General features: G+C 39.0%; 1 protein-coding gene across 5 annotated transcripts in view; it reads right to left on the bottom strand.

The window, feature by feature from the left end:
- The window catches only part of npas3 (neuronal PAS domain protein 3), an 831,055-nt gene that overhangs the window by 5,794 nt on the left and 802,512 nt on the right, over window positions 1-22,749 (bottom strand). For all 5 annotated transcript variants that reach the window (XM_033027104.1, XM_033027103.1, XM_033027107.1 and 2 more), the window contains 4 exons: window positions 20,447-20,640; window positions 19,351-19,457; window positions 13,631-13,778; window positions 4,378-4,493 (listed from right to left, as the gene is read on the bottom strand). In XM_033027104.1, coding sequence (XP_032882995.1) covers window positions 4,378-4,493; window positions 13,631-13,778; window positions 19,351-19,457; window positions 20,447-20,640 — 565 coding nt within the window. The remainder of the gene's footprint in view (window positions 1-4,377; window positions 4,494-13,630; window positions 13,779-19,350; window positions 19,458-20,446; window positions 20,641-22,749) is intronic.

The following is a 22,749-nucleotide window of genomic DNA, read 5'->3' as shown; positions in this document are numbered from 1 at the left end:
TGATTTCTATAATATTTTTGCACAATATGTTAAAAATACAGGTAGATACGTGATTTGGGTCACGAAATGAAATGAAAAAGCACCTCGGCCCACAGCCGATAACAGGCAACATTGCTGTGAGTCATTTTTCAAAGGCCCACAAAATAATCTTGGTAATGTTTGCCTGTCTGATTTTAGGCTCTGATACCTTTCACATTGTCAGTTCCCAAACATATCTTCCGGTTTGTGGATGGGGACAATTTCATATCTGTCTAGAAGTGGCAAAATTCAGCAGGGTTTTACATCTGGTGCCCGCAACTCACTGGCAAAAGGGAAAAGAGGGGTACGCTGCCACGTGCTTCAGGATTCTAGCTAAAAGAAGGGTCATTGCCACAGCAGGCTACAATCTGCTAATTCTCCAATTAAAAAGGGTCGTACAATTGCATCAGCATATTCTACTACTATCCACAATGCTAACTTTTTAGTGAAGAGCAGAATAACAAATGTAAAATGATGTACACCTGCAATCTTTAAAATGATCAATTTCAAATCAATCTACAAATGCAAAATTTGCAGAAATATATTCATCCACAGCACAAAGTGATACATTTATGAAACCTCTGCACCGGGTTTTTCTGTTTCAATTCAAAACATTTTTACATGAAATTCTCTATGGTCAATTGCTTGGTTTCCTTCAATGATTCATTCCTTTTTGTTTACTCAAGACGTTTTTTCTGCAGATATTACCTTACATTTGGTAAAAAAATACTCATGGAACCAAAGCTTCCGAAGGTAATACTTCTCATTGTGCTCCTTTATTTAACTCCCCCCAAGAGAAATCAATTGAAAGAGGCTGATGTACAATAATAGGTAAAAAATATAAATCATTGATAGAACCAAGGAGAAATTCAGGTGAAACTTCTTTACTCAGAGAATGGAGAAATTGTAGAAGTTGTAGGAAATGTAATTAATAACTGAAGTGCAAATGAGATCAGTCATAAAGTACCATTAAGTGTGCTATGTATGTTGTGTGTTGTAGGACCTTTAGCTTAAAGTGAACTCTATGATGCCCCAGAGTTATAATGTCTATCACAGGCTTTAAAAGACACTTTTGGGAAAATGGGACTGATTAAATAGGGAATTTTGGTCGACATGAACATTGGGCTAAAGGGCCTGTTTCCGTGCTGTCTGATTATATGAATAAAACATGCAACCATTATCTACATTCAGTTTCTCTGTAGTGGCAGTGAGAGAAATTGTGGCAATTAACCTCCCTACTTTGATAATGAGCAGTTTTTAGTTGTAATCAATATCCGCCATTATTTATGTATGATAGTCTCAGAAAAGGCAGTTATTGGAAGAATAACTGGGTAGTGTCATTCCTTGGTTACTATTTCAGGAGATTATTCAATATTGGTGACGCAACTAGAATTATCTGCCATATGAATTAGATATTGTAGCCAAAACAAGTCCTTTTAATATTGCTCATTATTACTACTTAGTTTATTATTGTATCGTGCACCTAGGTACGGTAAAAACTTTTGTTTGCATGCTATCCAATCAAAGAAAAGTATACATGAATACAATCAAGCCACCATCGTGCACAGATAAAGGTAAAGGGCACAACATTTAGTGCTGTTGTTGAAATAAAGATTTAAAAGAGTCGATTGATTGTAATGGATGATAGCAGATCCTTTTCTGGGCCTGGCATGCTCAGGGCACCATCTTGGATAGATGCATCTGATCACATTACAGGAAGGATGTGGAGGCTTTGGAAAGGGTGTGGGGAGGTTTCCCAGAATACTTCCTGGAGGTATTAGCTACACAGAGAGGTTGGACAGAGTTGGATTATTTTCTCTGGGGAATGCTGGAGATTGTGGGGTGACCTGATAGAAGTATATAAAATTATGAGACGCAGATAGGGAGGACAGTCAGAACCTTCATCACAGGATGAAAAAAATTAAATACTAGAAGCCGTAGTTTTAAGGTGTGAGCGACAAAGTTTAAAAGAGAAGTGTGGGGCTAGATTTTTGCACAAAGAGAGGTGAGTGCCTGGAACGCACTGCCAGTGGTGGTGCGATAATGGCATTTTAGAGACATTTGGATAGGCATATGAATATGTATGGAAGGGAGGGGTATGGATTATGTGCAGGTAGATAAGATATGGTCTTAACATCCTGTTCAGCAAAGACAATGTGGACCAAAGGACCCGTTCCTGTGCTGCACTGTTCTGTGTTCTTTGTTCTACTAGTTCCAATGGTACAACTTCCATTGTTGCACCCGGTGCTTCCTGCTGCACTGCCTTCATTAGGTTAAAAGATGAATTTATCAACAGTGGGCAAGATTTACATTGCTCACAGATAAATGTGAGTTTATGGATAAGAGGGAAGTTGTTTAGGACCGAGATGAGAAAATCATTTTTTACACAGAGAGTGGTGAATCTGTGGAATTCTCTGCCACAGAAGGTAGTTGAGGCCAGTTCATTGGCTGGATTTAAGAGGGAGTTAGATGTGGCCCTTGTGGTTAAAGGGATCGGGGGTATGGAGAGAAGGCAGGAATGGGATATTGATTTGGATGATCAGCAATGATCATATTGAATGGCGGTGCAGGCTCGAAGGGCCGAATGGCTTACTCCTGCACCTATTTTCTATGTTTCTATGTTTCTATAAAGCTATTCAATTTGTGAAATCAGTTTGAAATTACTGTATGTCAGGTAATTAGATAATCTGGCGAGGTATTCCTCAACTTCAGAAAAGGATCAATATGTACCCTCAATGCTATCTAAGTACTACTGGTTTGTGGAGCAGGCCGAGAGATGAGTCCATTGAGGCCACAGACAAAATGATGGATGAGATGGCAAGTGTTACAGGAAGGAATAATATAGACTCAATGCTTAAATAATAATGCTTTGATTTTAATCCAAGGCTCTCAATGAAATCCCTGCAAGACACTGTTATTGTATCACCAATTCTGTGTGATTCCCTCTTTGCTGTGAAAAAGGGACATAAATGCCACAAATTGTGACGCCGAATGAATCTCTGGAGCATTGAGCTGTCAATTTCTCCGAAATGCTGGCAGTTCTGTGGTGAATACCTGGCATTTTCCTGGGGAAACACATGCCAGTGCAGGACTTTGGCACCTGCACATGCAAACTAGGAAAACTAATTTGGTGATCGGTGAATCCCAGCCACGTGCAGGTGCAAAGTGTACAAATTTGCTGAACTGCGTACTTGGGGAATCTGCTCAGAGAACTGGTTCCAGGTTGGACCTGATCCAAGATGCACAAATCCATTCATTTCAATGGAAATTTTTATGGAAGGGAGGGATATTTTTTAAAGCAGCAAGAAAGATAGATAAGAATTAGGTAAATTATTTATTTTAAATCAGTAATGTTTGCAGTAGTGTCCTATTTATTTAACGGGGTGGGGGATTGCAACCTTCACATGGTCCACCCTGTTTCGACAAATGCAATTAACCTGACATGCACAAACAGAAGATCAAACAGAACAAGTTGTCTTACAACTTTAGGCTGTGCACGCCATACGCAAGAAGAAGATTTATGTTAAAGTTACATTATTTTTCCTGTTGTTTTCATTGTTAATAGTTTTAGCATGCTTCTGACTGTCAGGGGTGATATTTAGGAACATTGCAAAAGCTTGACAGCTTTGATGGGTGGTAATGTGTACGTGTGGATTAACCATTTGTTACTGGCTTTCTGTGGGTGGGTAATTATTTGGCTTGCTTGTCTAACCCAGTTACATTAAGGCCTCAACAAAGGACTCTCAAGCAGCAAGTTCAGTTTTACGGATCTGAGGCTGGTAACAACAGAAAGTGCAAGCAACGGGACCCACATGGCAAATTCCAGGTCATGAGGTTTATCTACTGGACTGCAGCCTACAATATCGTGAAGTCCTGTAGTTGGCATGCTCGTAATTACACCATAGAATTACATAGAGCCTGGATCAAATTTCAGTAATTGATAGAATAAAATTTACTGGTTTAAGAATAATCAAACTAGTGCAGAGACAACCTAAAGTAATAGACAGTGAAAGACACCTGTAAGTAGCTGGTGTCCTTACAAATGATCTGTCATACATGCAACATCAACCTATTAATTTGTAATCTATTCCTGTCAATGTTATGATCCATCCCAGAGGATGTGGTACATATTCAGATACTCAAATGTATGCTTCTGGTAAACAGAGATAGCAGTACCCTTTGACTTGTATTTGCATGTCATGCATTTTGTTGTCATTAACTTGTTTTTAAATATTTGTCAACCATAAATAATGGAAATGCAAATAAGCTGTAAGAAAAATACACAAAGAATTTTGATCCACAAAAACATTTAGATTTGGCAGAAAAAGCTAGTGCTGGATTTAATGTTACCAGTAATACCTGAGTTTTCTTTAGAATCAGATTCCGAGTCAGAAGTCTCAGACGATTCAGAGGTTTTCTCGGGAAGATTAGGAAGCTGTGCAATATCCATCGGGATGTCCTTATGTTCAAAGTCGCTAGGAAAATAACATTTACATTAGACTCTGTCTACACCAATTGTCAAATATCTTTTCAGGGTCTAAATATTTGTTATTTTCTCGCATTAAAGAGAAATGACTAAAACACATTCTTCAAGACATTGAGAGATTCTTCTCCAGACAAATTAAAAGAAGTTTCATTCAGGTGACAAAATAATGAAAGGTCATCGACCTGAAACATTAACTCTGTTTCTGCCTCCACAAATGCTGCCTGGCCTGCTGAGATTTTAATTCAAATTTCCAACATTTGTTATTTTTGTTTGCTTTTGTAATTTTATTCAAATGTTCACTTCATCACAAATAATTTAAATTTCTACAGGTAACACAATAAAGTGCCTTGCCTTTTGAGCACTTTTTCAAGAAACAGATTATCTTCATTGTTTACACTGCAAAAAGTAAGTGGCGGGGATTAACTTTGATCCAAGCCAAGCCTGGTCTGCACCAAATAGAAGCTAAAATGAAAACATTACAGATGTTGGATATCTGAAATAAAACAAAATGCTGGAAGGCGGGGAGAAATATAGAGCTAACATTTCAGAACGTTGTTTGGAAAGATATGGAGGCATTGTGACTATAAATTCATCTCCGTGATATTTAACTTAAGTAAAACTGGTTAAGGGGCACTTGGAGAGACACTAGGAACAAATGAAAATGGTTATGGTATTTGGAAACCAAACTTCATAGTCGCTGGATACCTCCAGAGGAATTGTTTCAGGCTAACAACCTTGAGATGGTTCATCAATCGCTCACTCCCCATCAGGTGAGATACGATAAAGATTACTGTGTTTAGCTCCAGCTAGAGCTGAACAATAACCATGGCTGGACTGATAGCTGGTAAATCATATTTCCACTTCCAGAGTGCCAGCCAATGACCACAATTAAAAGAGGACAACACCGTTGCCGTGTTCCCCACCAGAGACTGGTAATTTCTGGAGTAAATGGATCATCCCCAATTCCTCAAAGTATTTCTGTTACATCCAAAGCACAAGTCAAGATTTCCACAGTGGATGCAATTTCAGAAATCTTTAAGAAACTTGACACCGTACAAGACAAAGTCATTGTCCCAAGACACCATCTTGTCATGTGCACTACAACAAATCATCATGAGTCTTTTTCTCATTCCTTCCTGATGCATGACTTCCGCCAACCAGAAATTCGAAGGAAAGTCCTCTCCCTGGTGTATATTGACATTGGGTCAAAACCTAGGAACTTCCTACCAATCAGAGTTGTGGATGCACTGGCAGAAAATAAATAAAACAAACTACCAATTGGGATGGGCAATGTGTGGTCTGCTTTGCTTGCAATTCCCACATCCCAAATGAGAGGAAGAGAAAGCCATGGTTTTCAGAGTAAGACTAGACTGCTCTTAGTTATACAAAACTAAGTACAGAGGAACCTCTGTAATTCAAATTGTTTGCCATGGAGAAATGAGGCAGATTTCCATATTTCCACACCCAGCGTTTTCCACACCTCGGGCAAAGCAAAAACAGAGAGGTCTGAAAGAATGTATGTGCACCAGGAACAGTGCACAACTGATTAACTGGATGGAAGTCACATGGCATACATTACTATGGCAATGACATTACAAATCAGTTTGTTTTGTCTGCTTTTTACACTGAGCCACTAGTAGGTTTGGTTCTATTTATGGTGCAGGAAATCTACAGAGGACACCATCTCCCTTGCACTACATTCAGCCCTGGCTCTCCTTTGATAATTAGAACATTATGTCAGGATGCTTTTATTGCAGCTCTGCCTTCACCACCATAACACAGAATAAGCTCATTCCTAAACCTCTGGACCTTGGAATTGAGGGGCTTTATCTGCAACTGGCCTCTGGACTGGCAGGCCTCAGTCGGTTAGAATTGGTTATAACATTTCCTCTACTTTGACCCTCAACGATGGTGCTCCTCATAGTTGTGTGTTCAGTTCCTGGCTCTACTCCCTGAACACCTATGATTCTATGACCAAGTACATCACCAATAACACCACTGCCATTAGCCAGATCTACAAGGACGATGAGATAAAGTACAAGAACGAAATTGAGAATCTAGCATCCTGGTGTCAGCGCAGTAGCCCAGGCCTTAACATCATCAAGTTCAAAGAGTAGGTTGTTCTAAGGAAAGTGAATGGGGGAAACACAACCCTGTCCTTATCGTCTTGCTGCTGTAGAGATGGTTGACAGCTTCAAATACCTAAGTATCCATATTACCAACAAAGTAACCTGGTCCCTTCACGCTTTCCTAGGCATCTGAGAAATTTTGACATGCCCGTCAAGATTTGCTCAAAATTCTGCAGATGCACAATAGAAAGTATTCTGATGGGATGCATCTCAGCCTGGTATGGCAACTGCTCTGCTTCTGACTGCCTGACCCAGCAGAGAGTGATGAGCACAGCCCTGTCCATCACAGGCGTGTCAATTCCTTCTATCCAGTCCATCTTCACGGTACATTGCATCAGGAAGGCTGAAAGTATTGTCATGTTTGCCCGTCACCTGGCCATTCCCTTTTCTCTCTTCCACCTTTTGGGAGAATGAATAGGAGATAAATAGAACAGTATAACTTAGGAACAGGCCGTTTGGCCCATAATGACTGTGCCTAACTGGATGCCAAGACCAACTCTTATCTGTCTGCACTTAATCCATATTCCTTCATTGCCAGTATATCCATGTGCTTATCCAAAAGTCTCTTAAATGCCACTATTGTATCTGTCTCCATCATTACCGCCCGTAGCATGTTCCAGGCACTTACAACCCTTTATGTAAAAAAATAATTGACCCGGCACATCTCCGTTAAATGTTAAAGCTAACCCTCTAATATTTGATATTTCAATCCGAGGAAAAAGGATTGGACTGTCTACCCTACTTAAGCCTCTCTAAATTTTATATACTTCTACCAGGTCTCCCTATAACCTGGGGGCTTCGATCCCACTGTTATCTTACTCCCTGTTCCCAGAGGTATCAAGTGCTGCCACTTATTATTAACTCTTCCTTCCCAAGGGTTACCCTTCACAAATGGATCTAAGTGCACATGAATGAGGAAGATAAAGTCATGAGTGATTTGATGTGGATCAGAGGGAGTTGAGGACGATGGGATAGAAGAAGGAAAAAAATAGGGTGCTGAGGCAGATAGCCCAAGGAAAATAAATAGAAGAAAAATATTGGAACAATGCTTTGTTGTGTTTGGTAGGGAGAATCTTCTGGAGGAATGAAGAGCAGGTAGGGATCCTACTGAGGCAGTTGAGGTTGAAAGATATCCTGTTAGAGGATGTGGCATTCTTCATTCTTTCAGAAGCAGGATGGATGACTATTCTTTAAGTTTACTAAATAGGATAGGCCCTTCCTTATAACATTGTATAACACCAGTAAATATTCTTACTTGTAACAGTCTTATCGCCATCCTTTATTATGATAATACAGAACATTTCAAAGGAAAATAAAAATGCAGTTGACAGAGCTTTATAAACAGACAAGTCCATCTCATCAAAATGCATATCTCTTCATCGGTGGGTGACATGAAGCTCAAGAAAATAGCGCCTGGCACTTCCTACCATAAAACACAATGAGTAAAGAAATGTATTTTTACTAACACCAGTTAAATAATAGTCTGAATGTCTCCTGGGTGTTCATATTTGGCTCATTTCAAGCAGTATGCATGACTTGAAGCAACAGTGCTCTAAAGTAAATTTGCACACAGTTAACATGTTCAGTTTCAGGAGTAATAAATGAAAATTTCATTATAATCATTTTAAAATAAACCAGCAAAGAATCAGTTTCTTTTTAATCCATATGGGAATGCTGAATGTCAGAACAAAATCAATCCACTGCTGCAAATTCATGTGTTATTACTTCTGTTAGAAACTGTTTGGATTTTACCCAAGACAATTTCCCTCAGTGCTCCCTTTACTATCCTTTCACCAATTACTCCAAAGCAATTTTAAATGTTCTAATCCAGCAGAGTTCCTTTGTTTCAATTCATGGTCATCTCAAGGTTAAAATCTACCTGTGTTAATAAATTACAATGTTATCCACATTTCAAAGTAATTAATTTGCCGAAAGATTCAATGGGAAGTCTGGGGATGACAAAGTATAAATGCAATGTTTTTGCTTTCTGTCCCACTTTTGTTATCCCACTTTTTAAGAAAGGTGGGAGAGAAAACAGGGAATTATAGACCAGTTAGCCTGACATCAGTAGTGGGGAAGTTGCTGGAGTCAATCATAAAAGATGAAATAGCGGAACATTTGGATAGCAGTAACAGGATCGGTCCGAGTCAGCATGGATTTACGAAGGGGAAATCATGCTTGACTAATCTTCTGGAATTATTTGAGGATGTAACTTGGAAAATGGACAAGGGAGAGTCAGTGGATGTAATGTACCTGGACTTTCAGAAAGCATTTGATAAGGTCCCACATAGGAGATTAGTGGTCAAAATTAGGGCACATGGTATTGGGGGTAGGGTGCTGACATGGATAGAAAATTGGTTGGCAGACAGGAAACAAAGAGTAAGGATTAACAGGTCCCTTTCAGAATGGCAGGCAGTGACTAGTGGGGTACTGCAAGGCTCGGTGCTGGGACCGCAGCTATTTCCAATATACATCAATAATTTAGATGAATGGATTCAAAGTAACATTAACAAATTTGCAGATGACACAAAGGTGGGTGGCAGTGTGAACTGTGAGGAGGATGCTATGTGAATGCACGGTGACTTGGACATGTTGGGGGAGTGGGCAGATGCAGTTTAACGTAGATAAATGTGAGGTTATCCACTTTGGTAGCAAAAATGGGAAGGTTATTATCTAAATGGTGTCAAGTTGGGAAAAGGGGAAGTACAACAGGATCTGGGGGTCCTTGTTCATCAGTCAATTAAAGTAAGCATGCATGTACAGCAGGCAGTAAAGAAAGCCAATGGCATGTTGGCCTTCATAACAAGAGGAGTTGAGTGTAGGAGCAAAGAGGTCCTTCTGCAATTGTACAGGGCCCTAGTGAGACCACACCTGGAGTATTGTGTGCAGTTTTGGTCCCATATTTTGAGGAAGAACATTCTTGCTATTGAGGGAGTGCAGCATAGGTTTACAAGATTAATTCCCGGGATGGTGGGACTGTCATATGCTGAGATAATGGAGCGACTGGGCTTGTATACTCTGGAATTTAGTTGAGAGGGGATCTTATTGAAGCATATAAGATTATAAAGGGTTTGGACACGCTAGAGGTAGGAAACATGTTCCCGATGTTGGGGGAGTCCAGAACCAGGGGCCACAGTTTAAGAATAAGGGGTAAGCCATTTAGAACGGAGATGAGGAAACACATTTTCACACAGAGTTGTGAGTCTTTGGAATTCTCTGCCTCAGAGGGTGGGGGAGGCAGGTTCTCTGGATACTTTCAAGTGAGAGCTCGATAGGACTCTTAAAGATAGCGGAGTCAGGGGATATGGGGAAAAGGCAGGAATGGGGTACTGATTGGGGATGATCAGCCATGATCACATTGAATGGCGGTGTTGGCTCGAAGGGCCGAATGGCCTACTCCTGCACCTATTACCTATTGTCTAAACTATCACAAAAGCAAATATATTTAAATATAACATTATTTGCTGTATTCCTCATATTTGCTTGTAATATCTTTGGTAGTTTATCTATTTAAATGAATGAAAACATTAATCACCCAACAAAAGCACTGCCATAAAGGATCCTGGCTGTTTTGAACTTAATCCTTTGTAAAGAAATTGATTAATTGATTGAAAGATACTCTATGGAAATGGGCCCTTCAGCCCACCGAGTTCATGCTGACCATCAATTGCCTGTTCACACCAGTTCGATGTTATCCCACTTTCGCATCACACCCTACATACTGAAATCAATTTACAGAGACCCATTAACCTACAAACCTACATGTGTTTGGGATGTGGGAGGAAACCAGACCACCCGGAGAACACCCACAGAATCACAGAGAGATTGTGCAAACTCCACACAGACAGTGCCCAAGGTCAGGTTTGAACCCAGGTCCATGTCATTGTGAGGCAGCGGGTCTACCAGCATGTAAAGTAGTCCAAAAGAAAGTGCAGGCAATGCAAGATAGTGACCAAAGTAATTTAAGAGAAACATCTTTACTTATAGAATGTGAAGAATGTTGAGCTCACTACCACATGGAATTTCCGAGATGAATATTAAGGATACATTTAAAAGGAACCTATTTAAACACAGGAGAGAGAAAGAATGACAATATAAATTGAAGGGGTTAGATGAAGTGCTGTAGACAGAATATTGTGCAATGCCTTAATACTGACATTGATCTATTGAATGGATTGGATTGTTATTAGTTTAGTTTAGTTTAGACACTAGTTTAGTTTAGTTTGGCCCACCGATCCCACACTGACCACTGATCACCCATTCACACTGGTTCTTTGTTATCTCACTTTGCATCCATTCCTGACACGTGAGGGGCAATTTACTGAAGCCAACAAACCTATTGACTTCCAAACCGGCACATGTTTGAGATGTAGGAGGAAATCCCGAGGAAACCCACTTTGGAGAACATGCAAACTCCTCACAGACAGCACCCAAGGTCAGGATCGATCCCAGGTCATTAGTGCTGTAAGGTAGCAGTTCCAACAGCTGTGTCACACTATTCAATAGTGAGAAGCAACAGACATGTCAGATTCTGACCAAAAGTATTCTATACCTGGAATGTTTTTACAAACTTTTTTTTGCACACACATTTCTGTGCAGGCTGTGCGATTTGTTTAGTTTATCTTGAGCGATCAATGCATATGGTATATATACGTGGAGTTCACCAGATACGAAACTGGCTTCGAAACTTGGAAATAAACATGTTTCTATTTGTCTTTCTCCCAATTTGTATTAATGCTATTCTTGACTGGCAAACCTTAGCCCAAATAAATCTATCTGAATAATCACCTGGTTATTCTGTTTATAGATATCAACGTAAATTTAAGCAACCCCAATAACTGTAATGTAGAAATTTAAATAACAGTTTGACTGTGGGATCATGGTCATGGGGTAGATATGAGGAAAAGAAGGGTCTCGACCTGAAATTTTGCCTATCTTTGTTCTCCCGAGATCCTGCCTGACCCGCTAAGCTGCTCCAGTTGTCTGTGTCTTCACCAATAAATGTAATTTGTATTCAGATTTAAATTTCACTAGTTAAAAAAAAGATTCAGATCTCCAGATTATCGTTTATATGGAAGCTTGACTTTGGATATCTGAATTAAAGAAAGGACCAGATATACACTTGGATCTGTTTTTAAAATGAGACTAGCGTTTGTGTGCATTAGATATGCAACTGCCATTTCATTCTTTATTTTGTAACATTGAGAAGATAATGATCAGAACATCTTACTGCTGAACAAAGATACTAGAGGAGTATCTTTTGCTGCTGAACACACCCCAACAGTCTAACTCGTTGTAGGCTGTTTCTGTTGCTCAATAAGCAGTGTCTTAGAGCGATGTAAAACAGATCTACATGAAATATCCACTGATTTTCTCTGCCACAGAAGGCAGTGGAGGCTAATTCACTGGATGCTTTCAAGAGAGAGTTAGATATAGTTCTTTGGGCTAATGGAATCAAGGGATATGGGGAGAAATCAGGAATGGGGTACTGATTTAGGATGATCAGCCATGATCATATTGATGGTGGTCTCAAAGGGCCTACTCCTGCACGTATTTTCAATGTTTCTATGTATCTTCCTCTTCTCTTTCTGGTAATTTACTGATTTCTATTTTGCATTTCTTAATCGCTTGGTCACAATCAAGAACATATTGTTCAGTAGCCAAGTATCCTATCTCACCACATTAGTTTCATTTGACCTCTTGTAATTTATCAGTTCATGTCAATTTCAGCAGCTGAGTCCCCACCAGATCAAGGTATGATGAGTGGAGGTGGCCTCAATTCATTCACAAATGTCAAAATGAAGTGAAAACAGGAAATTTTACTGTGTTTACAGCATTAAAATAATGTTTATAACACACCATCCTATTCTCCGAGTTTATATTCAGCTTCAAATCATCCACATTCTCCTCTTTCTTTGTCTGATGCTCAGATATAGTGCAACCTCCTTCTGCTTGAGAGGGAAATGGTTGTGCATTTCTTGTTGCCATCAGTGTTACTCTCTGATTGGCAAACAAGGGACATGTGTTTGTAATGCCTAGTTGCTTTTGCTCAATTTCCCTGGCGCTTAAATCAGACACTCCACTGACGCAGAGAATTGTATCTATTGATCGGGATAAAGACTGGATAAAACGTTAGTCAAGGGTGGTTGAATTATAATCAAAGTTGGCAATTAAAGTTTGAATTTCCTGTTGGGCATTTGGTTTGGTCCTGAAAGGGCAGTGTGAAATATTCTAAATTACCTTTCCATTATAGGCAAAAGCTGTAAATAGTAAGAGCAACACAAACTTAACATGGCCTTCTATATTCTGTATATTCATCAACAGAAGTTTAAAATATAATTATAAAAATATAAATTTAAGATATTAATGACATTCTTATTTTCTCTATTGAAACCTGAGAAATGTATTAAACATATAGTTTCCAAATGGGGACATTGTACATTATACTAGCTTAATATGCTTTGTTCGTAATTAAACTAGTGTTAGCAAAACACTGCCACATGGCAGTGGAATAGTGATTCGATTGTTACATTAATACAAATTTTGTTGCATATATAAAAATGCCAGTCCAGATGCTGGATTGGTTCTCCTAGTTACTTATCTTTTTTATGTTCCATGACTGGCTATCAGTAATTGAAGTGATTGCAATACATTTACTGCAGTCTATTGGTATATAGTTTAATGTTACTTTTATACATTTTATTTTGCAGAATTAAATGGTTTCTGTAGGGGAGGTTTGTTAAGTTACCATTAATTTTTTGGTAAAAATAGTTTAATTTAGTCCAGATAGATGGGTTGATGTAAATGAATATTTTGAGACATGAGCAACTTAATAAATACATGAATTGCATGTGTAAAAACATGAGCAATAACTACAGTAAATATGTCAATATTTGTGCCCAATGAATCTAAAACTGATACTGAAGGAACCTGTTGCAGGGATTTTTTAGATACTGAGTATCAAATATTATTGCTTGGCATGACTGTATTTTCTTACCTCAGAAGGTAATTGACCCAGATAACATTTTTCTCATTGGCATTTTTTACATTGATTGTAATAGTGGCACAGGACTGGATCCAAATATAGCCTCCATTTTTCTGCAGCCAGCGATAGTATTTCGTTATACATTGGCCCTTATTCAATACTAAACAAAGGAGATTGATTTCCATTAGTAAGAGAATTAATGTAGGAAGGACAATAACACTTAACAAATGTGAAAGTAGACCTCACAAACCATTTTACGATGAACAAACAACCTACTTGTATTCTACTCTTGTGAACAAAAAACAGATTGGTGCCTTCTCCACAGTTTTTGTCCACTCCAGTCATGAGCTGGAGGGCAGGTTTACCTTGCAACATTTTTCAGTCAATAACAGCATGTTGGAAATCAGACACACTGCATCTGTTGCATTGTCATCTTTCAACATGTTGGGTCAGCATAAGACTGCTGCAAGAGGCATACAGGCCACCATTTTTTCAAGTGATATTGGGAAATATTGTGCAAAGAAAGATTTCTGCCTCTACACATTGAACTAAATGCAGTAAGGATGTGGCTGATAAATATTTATCACATTCCTTTGCTTTCAAGCCTCAAATGTTTTTTTAAAAAGTTGCAGATCAGCACTTGTGCAGTGTTACAAGTATATGCATTATTATATAAAAATGAACATTTGCTGATGGTAGTTGTCGTTTGGTTAAAGGTATGCACACATTAAGGCAAAACGTACAGAAAAATGTCACAATTAGTTCAGAAGCATCCAGAGCAGATTTGCAGTTACATATTTATTACAAATCCTAACCACAAGGGGGTGCATTTTCCACACTAACCACTCTTGGGCCCTGGAATGTACAATTGCTACACTTCTGCTACGATGAAGAAACTCTAATTACGGTAATAAATCTGATCATCTTAGCTGTGAAATGGTTTTGTCAACTGATACATATTTCCATTAATCATTTGCAGCTATAAATTAGAACAAGATGGAATGTTTCAGAGCAACTTATTTCATTTACCAGTATGTTCAATCTGTCTGTTTAATTGCAACTAATAAGTGTCAAATGTACAACCACTGTGTAAATTTTGAGGAATGATACTGAAAGGAACATATTCTTCTTTAGAAATGAATTTCAAGTTAAAAGTGGGTTAATTTGTAGTTTGCTGGTCAATAAAAGTAACGTTTCAATGACTAAAAAGGAAGAATTTGCATAAACTATGAACGTTGCACCACGAATAATTAACCATCATATGACAATGCTACTTGTAAAATGATAAATGTCTTCAAAAAATTAAATCTACTCAACAGTCTCAATAAACTGCTAGGAGTGTGCAATCAGGCTTATCTTTAGCAGTCCTGATTACGTAGCCAAATGGCTAATCTTTCAATAACAAAATTGCACCATTGCTACATTTAGATTATGATTTTGAGCAGTCAAAGTATAAAATGGATTCCTTTGAATCCCATGATTACATTAACTCTGCACACATTGGCGAACCAATGGCATCATAATCTGATAACCAGATTTACAGTATTTAAACTAAAAGTTTTTTCATTGACACCGAATCTAAATTGCACTGCATTAGTATTCACCAAGGAAAAGAACATAGAGGATGCTGCTTGGGATAGAGGTTATTAGCTTACAAGGAGATGTTGGACAATCTTGGATTTATTTTTCTGGAGGTTGGTAGTTCTGATATAAAGAAATCATAATTTTATATTTATACAATTATAAGAGACATAGTTAGAGTAGACAATCAGAATCTTATTCCCAGAGTGGCAATGTTAAATACTAGAGGGCATAGAGTCATACAGCTTGGAAACACGCCCTTCATCCTAACTTGCTCATGCCCACCATGATGCCCCATCTACACTAGTCCCACCTCCCCACATTTGGCCCATATCACTCTAAACCTTTCATATCCATGTGCCTCTCCAAATGTCTTTTAAATGTCGTTATAATATATTATAATTATAATTTATGCTGCAGTTAGGCACGACATTGAGACTACATCTGGAATATTAAGTTCGGTAATGGTCTCCTTATACAAGGAAGAATGTTAAAGTTTTCAAGCAAAGAACACCAGGAATGGCTAAGTTGTCTTTATAAGGAGGAAAGGTTGAAAAGGTTGGACTTTCGCTGAGGTTTGTGAGTCTTTGGAGACAGTGGAGGACAATGGAGGACAATAGAGACAGAGTCTTTGAATATTTCTAAGGTAGAGATAGATAGATTTTTAATAAGTGAGTGAAAGATGGCATAGGTGCACAGGAATGAGCTTTCAATCAGATTAGCCACAATCTTATTAAATGGCACAGCAGATTTGAGGATCCTACTCCTGCTAATTCATAGAGTCAGAGAGCAACTGCATGGAAATAAGCCCTTAAATTCACCATGCCCATGTTAACTATCTGCCACCCATTTTTTAAATGCTCACAACATTCTTATCTCATGGTAAAAAAGGCATATGGTATGTTTGCTTTCATATGTTGGGGCCTTTTGTATACGAGTCAGGAAATCATGATGCAGCTTTATAGAACTTTGGTTAGGCGGCAATTTGAAGTATTGCATGCAGTTATGGTCGCCCCATAACAGGAAGGATGTGGAGGTTTTGGAAAAGATGAAGAGGAGGTTTATCAGAATGGGGTTGGATAGACCTCTCTGATTATTCTCTCTGGAACGCCGGAGGTTGCAAGGATACCTGATAGAAGGATATAAAATTATGAGAGGCATTGTGGACAGTCAGAAACTTTTTTCCAGGATGAAAAAATCAAATACTAGAGGGCATAGCTTTAAGATGAGAGTAGCAAAGTTTATAGGCAATGTGTGGGGCAAGTTTTTTGTACAGAGGGTGGTGAGTGCCTGGAATGCGCTACTGTTGAGACAGATATGATAGTGGCATTTAAGAGACTTTTGGACAGGCATATGGATATGCAGGGAATGGACATGGATTATGTGCAGGTAGATAAGAGATGGCATCATGTTCACCACAGACATTGTGGGCCGAAGGGCCTGTTCTTGTGCAGCAGTGTTCTATGTTCTAACTCCCCCTTCCCCCCACTCCCTCTGACCCCGCCTCCCAGATTATATATATTTTTTGCAAACTAGGAGCAAATTTGGAATGTCTCAAAAGTTCTCAAAAGTTGAGATGCCACATCTGCCATTGTAAAAATGGTAAAAGTACATGGCAGGCTGTAGTTGTGTCCTGCCCTCTCCACTTTTAAAAGTTCTGTTTCTCATGCCCAATACATGCCCAGTAAACAGTAAGGCCTATGTCTCAAGAGTCCATTTGGAATATTTTGGAGGACCAAGAAACCAAGAACCAAGACATGAGCATGTGACTTGCTTGCTCATAGGCAACGGCGTGATTTGTTAAAATGGAGCTTAGCATTTCTTTCTCTGTTCCCCATGACCTGCAATTTTAATGTCTTTGGTTTGGACGGTAGATAACTGCTTTGGGAGCCTCCGTGACAGTTGCAACCCAAGACATATGATAAGCGAGCAGACCTGTTGGGTGCCTACTGAAGCTCATTAAAATAATCCCCCAAATCACTTCTTAGTGTGATCTGGGGCATATGACAAGGCCCAAATATAGTGTGTCGATTTTATCCTTCTTACATTCATTGGGAGAAATCGTCTTTCAAAATTCCAAACATGGAGGATCAAATTTGGTGTAAGATTCAACTTTCTCTTTCTTTGACTGAGCTTGTTGGCTGGAATTTTCCAGTCTTTCTCTGTTGATTTTTTTTGAAATGGGACCTTAGATAGTGGGCAGGCACACCCTCTACTTCAATTCTGACCATTTTAATTCTGTGTTGATCTCTCTCAGGTGGGACAATATGAACAATATTTGAATCATAGAAAGCATCATCAGACATAGTTGTCCTAATTCCTGCTGTAATTCTGGATTCATACACTTAACTCCTTCTTAGATACGTTGCTGTGGAACAGAGGGCAGATATTGAAATTTCCATGCCTAGAATGCTTGTAATCTGGAACATTTTTAAATAATGTTATTTACTTTGCTAGGTCTCTTGGGACAATTGAACACAAATGTTATATTTTATCTTGCCCAGGCTGCAGGCAATCCTCATCTTTCTTGCAGGTATTGGACACCCACATGAATGGGGCAAATGACCTGGAGCAGAAGAGTCTGCAAAGGCAGCTTTGGGGTGGGAGGAAGTCCAAGTTTTTTTCTCATTGTCAATGTATCCAATACCACAAAAGTAGAAACTAAGACCTGATTTGATAACTGACAAAATTTACAGACCATAAAGAAAAAAACCCCTTCAAATACTATGGTTAAAATATCTATGATTCAAACCACAACCTGTTGGAAAATAGTCAGAGATGCTATCACCATCCTCCAAGATTAATCACAAACGTGTTACACCTGGATGAAAGCAAAGAAACCTGTGCACTGAAGAAGCCTTTTTAATAACTCCTGTGAATCAATACACATTAGATGTCTCTAAATGATGACATATTGTAACATTGATCTCTCATTTTATTGGACCATGGCCAGTGTCGGTCTGTGTTAGTAAGCAGCAGCTGTTGTGACAGTATGTTGTGTTTGTCTGAATTTGCGCTTTCATCTCTTGTGAAACGGTTTCCCACCAATGCGACAGACGCGAATAGAAACAATGAATAAAAACCTAGTATATTAATAAGACTGTACCCAAATATACCACTACTTAGAGCTATAAACTTAAACAATCACAAGAATAACACTGTAAAACAATTTAGCAGTCAAAGAAGTCATCAAAACTCTAAAGAACTAAAACTGATAGCATGACCTTATTTGCTGAGGATGTTAATATTTTCCAGTGAGATTTATTTTCTTTAGATTACAGGCCTTCTTCAATCTTGTAAAATATTATCAAAGCATGTCCTACATCTCTTTAATTGAGCACAAGTTGCATATTCTCCTCAAATTTTTTTACACCTTACAATCTGAGCCATCTCTGGAAATGGTGAAGGAGTAGTAATCTTTAAGTCAGTTTGGAGTATGTTCCTAAGTCGAAAGAAAAAAGGCATTCTCTTGCATCTTTTCTTTTCTTTTTGCATTTCTGTCCAGTGGGAAACCCCGGGTATAACCCTGTGTAGCAGCAAACACCAATGCACCAACACACTAAGCCATCACATCGCTACTCTGTGGTTTCACCTTTCACTACCAGTGATATAATTTTTAATTATTGCTAGAGCACAATTGGGATGCAATAAAAACATTTCAGTTCAAAGTCTGATCCAGTTGTAAATAATTGAACATCGACATATAAATTACTTCGTGTGGGGCCTCCAATTTATGGTCCTCGTTGTTCAGGACGGCTGAGGAATGGTAAATATTGCACCTCTTCCATTCAGTTCATTTTGTATTCAGGGTTTAGACTCTTGTTTATTATCACATGATGAATAGCTTCAGGAACCACAGCATTGTGTCTTGGGAGCAAACTCCAATTAACCTTTCCCTATGTACAAATGTTAGAATCTGATTATCAACCTCAGGTGGACATCACACCATATTCAGGCACAGCTGTTACTAAAGTCTGCCCCCAAAATGCTGTGGAGAGTTTCCACAGGACCATATATTTCAAGATATTTTAGGATAGTTCTCACAAATATTCTTGGATGGATACTTTACTCTGAATGCAATTCTCTTGACAGGAAAATTATTTTATGCAACATACTTTGCCGTGTATCAATACAGTTAGGTGTATACTTACAATCTAAGTGACTGTGCCTGATTCCTTCTACATCCTCAGCGTGAATGAAGTAATAACATCTTTTACCCACAACATCTACTGGAGTTAGATCCATGTAGTCACTGATCCTGCAGTTTTGAAGCATAAATAAATCCACATTAAATGTATGAATCCTTGAAGGAATAAATTGAAATGTCCTGAAAACAATCCAGGGAATAATTGATTTACAACTATATTGTCGATCACTGATGTTAGCCATTTCTCTCACTCCACAGATGGTCCAGATGTGTTGAGTATTTCCAGCATTTCCCAATCGATTGAAAAATACAGCCTGGAAACAGCCCATTGGCCCATCACGCCAACCATTGATCACTCGTTCACACTAGTTCGATATTATCCCACTTTTTCCTCCACTCCCTACCCATGAGCGACAAGTTAATGTAAAACCCGCACGTCTTTAAGATGTGGGAGGAAACCAGAGCACCCGGAGGAAACCCATGTGGTCACAGGAAGAACATGCAAACTCCGCACAGACTGCACCTGAAGTCAGGCTCAAATCCGGATCTCTGGCACTGTGAAGCAGCAGAAGCTGCACCTTTGTGCCGTCCTGTTTTTCTATTTTAGATAATATAGCATCTGCATTATTATGAACATTGATTACATCATATTTTGAATGATGCACTTAATAGTGATCCAAAATGTTTACAGTTGTAAAAATGGAGAATTGTGGTGGCGAATGTGAGAAAAGCAGAAATTGACATAAAGTAATTGATTTGTTGCATTCCATTTATCTATGTACTGGGGGATGGCTGAGGAGCAGGGCGCAGTGTATTGAAGGTTGGGGAGGAGTGCATGGCAGAGATCTATTGAACAATTTTGACTGTCATTCACTGTGATCAATCAGCAGCACTTTTAAGGATTACGCGCAGGCAGAGGAGATTAATTTAATTTGGCATCATGTTGAGTATGAACATTATGGGCTGAAGGGCCTATTCTTATGCTGTACTGTTCCATGTTCTGATCTCTTATAAATGAAAAGAAGTGACTGAGCGAAATCTGCATATCCTCATTTAAAAAAAAAGAACAGGAATATAAAATACAATGAAAAGCTACTTACCGGTTTTCACAGTAATTGATACTGAGGTCCATATTTACTTTGGTGACAAACATCTGGCAGTCAATCCTAACTTCATTTATAGTTGGAGGAGGCAAAGCATGAGCCACAACTACGAGACCAATGATATGAGTGGGGAGCACACGTCCATGGGAATGAGAAACGCGCAATCTTAACCGACCAGTGACGTGAATGACCTGGAACAAAACGACAGGGGTAAATGCTCCCAGTCCACCAGTTCATCCATGCTCTAGAACATGGACATAAGACAAGTTGATTCATATAACTCACTTGATTTGAAAGAATCCCTAAATCTGGCTGTTAAAGATTCACCTTAAGTCAGCCTGAGAAAGAAAGTGTCAACATGCCAACATTCAGTCCACATATGAAAAAGGAAATGATATAAATCTTTACATTCAGGAATTGTTTATTAATGTTTAACATTTCTCTGATATTCCTGTGGAAAAAATGGAAATAAATACATCTGTACTTAGGAAAGTCTTGATAACAAGCAGTCAATAAGAAGGTTCATGGGTAGGTACCAGTATTTCACTGTATCTCTGGGGTCAAGGAAAGAGCGTTCACGTTGCGGCGCTGTTTCCACCAATCTTTCCACCACCATGCACAAGAAGCACAAGAAATGACAAGACAGACACCATTGTATGCAGATGCTGAGAAGTGTGTTCAGCTCTGGCTGAACTACTTCTAATCTTGTGTGTGGACTCGATTAGAAGAAGAAGACTGTATCCCTGTTCATGTGACAATAAATAAACTAGAGATGATTTCCAAGGATGTTGCCAGGACTAAAGAGCCTGAGCTATAGGGAGAGGCTGGGCTGGCTACGATGTTATTTCTTGGAGCGCAGGAGTATGAGGAGTGATCTTGTAGAAGTGTATAAGATCATGAGAGGAATATATAGGGTGAAGGCACAGAGTCTTGTACTCAGAGTAGGGGAATCAAGAATCAGAAGACATAAGTTAAAGGGGAAAGATGTAATAGGAACCTGAAGGGCAACCTTTTCACACAGAGGATGGTGAGTATAAGGAACGAGCTGCCAGAGGAAGTCGTTGAGACAGGTACTATAACATAATTTAAAATACATTTCGACAGGTACGTGGATGGGAAAGGTTTAGAGGGATATGAGCCAAACGCGAGCAGACGGGACTAGTGTAAATGAGGCATTTTGGTCGGCTAGGCAAGTTGGGCTGAAGAGCATGTTTCCGTACTGTGTGATTCTATCTTTGACATTGAACCAGTCAGTGCTTCTGAAAAGAAAGCATTTAGTGCAGTTCATATCTGGGTTTTACAGTCTAACCAAAGATCAATCAAAAAATCAACTGCTTTGAAATCACAATCTTTCCCTCTGTCATAGTTCTGTAACAAACATATTTTGTTTTCTATATTGAAAGGCAGACTAACTCTGACTTTTCATTTAGTTTGAGTCTGGCTGCACTAACTGAGAACAAGCATTGTTCAGGGGAGCATGCAAATCTTCCCATGACAAGATGCAGCCTTTGAGATCTGCTGCTCTCCTCTGACTGACTGAAAGGGAAACATTGGCTGCTGAACAGTTGCAGCCATGTGAATTGTGCACTGGCATTTTCAGATTGGTTAATGGCTGACAATCTGTGATAACTATTTCATGATGGTGTGTGGATAACAGTTAGCAGTCTGATTCCAGTTATGACAGGATAGTACATGCTGTTGCTGGTTTTCTTTGCTGCCTTGCAGGTCTCTGAGAACCAATTAGTCCCAGTTTGGCTAGTTTTTGGCAGGGGGCATTTGGTATCCAAAGTTGCTTCCTGGTTAAGGAGTAATGGCTTGTAATGGAAGGGTAATTTCTGTCTGGTTGGAAGATGTTGAAATAGCTACTGGTACTGTCTGTCGAATGTCTGTGATTTGGCTGGGCAAGTTGCTGCAGAGGGATAGTTCACAGTAGATGTGTAATTTTCTTCATCTGCATGGCTGAGCTGTGTAATAGCGAAATCACTGACATTTAATCCTAATGTTACAATTACATGAGATTGTAAACCCAACATAATGGGCAGGAGTGATCTTCCTTGGGAATTACCCCTCATCCACCTTATGCTTTTTTTTTACCAGGTCATCATCTTCCACGTCTGACCACCACAACGTGAAAATTGAAATGTTGGCACATCTGACCTCCTGTCAAACTCACAGTCAAATATTTTCATTATTTTTCATTCCATTTATATTTGAATTAGTTTGCAGAAACATTTTCAAGCAGTTAAGTGTGTTATTGGCACGCTCAGCTGTTAAAGAGTGCCATGAAGGGCAGAGGACAG

Source organism: Amblyraja radiata, chromosome 9 (assembly GCF_010909765.2).
Source record: "Amblyraja radiata isolate CabotCenter1 chromosome 9, sAmbRad1.1.pri, whole genome shotgun sequence".
Classification (NCBI taxonomy): domain Eukaryota; kingdom Metazoa; phylum Chordata; class Chondrichthyes; order Rajiformes; family Rajidae; genus Amblyraja; species Amblyraja radiata.
Note: the sequence above shows the minus strand (reverse complement) of the source record. Positions and strands in the feature narration are given on the sequence as shown.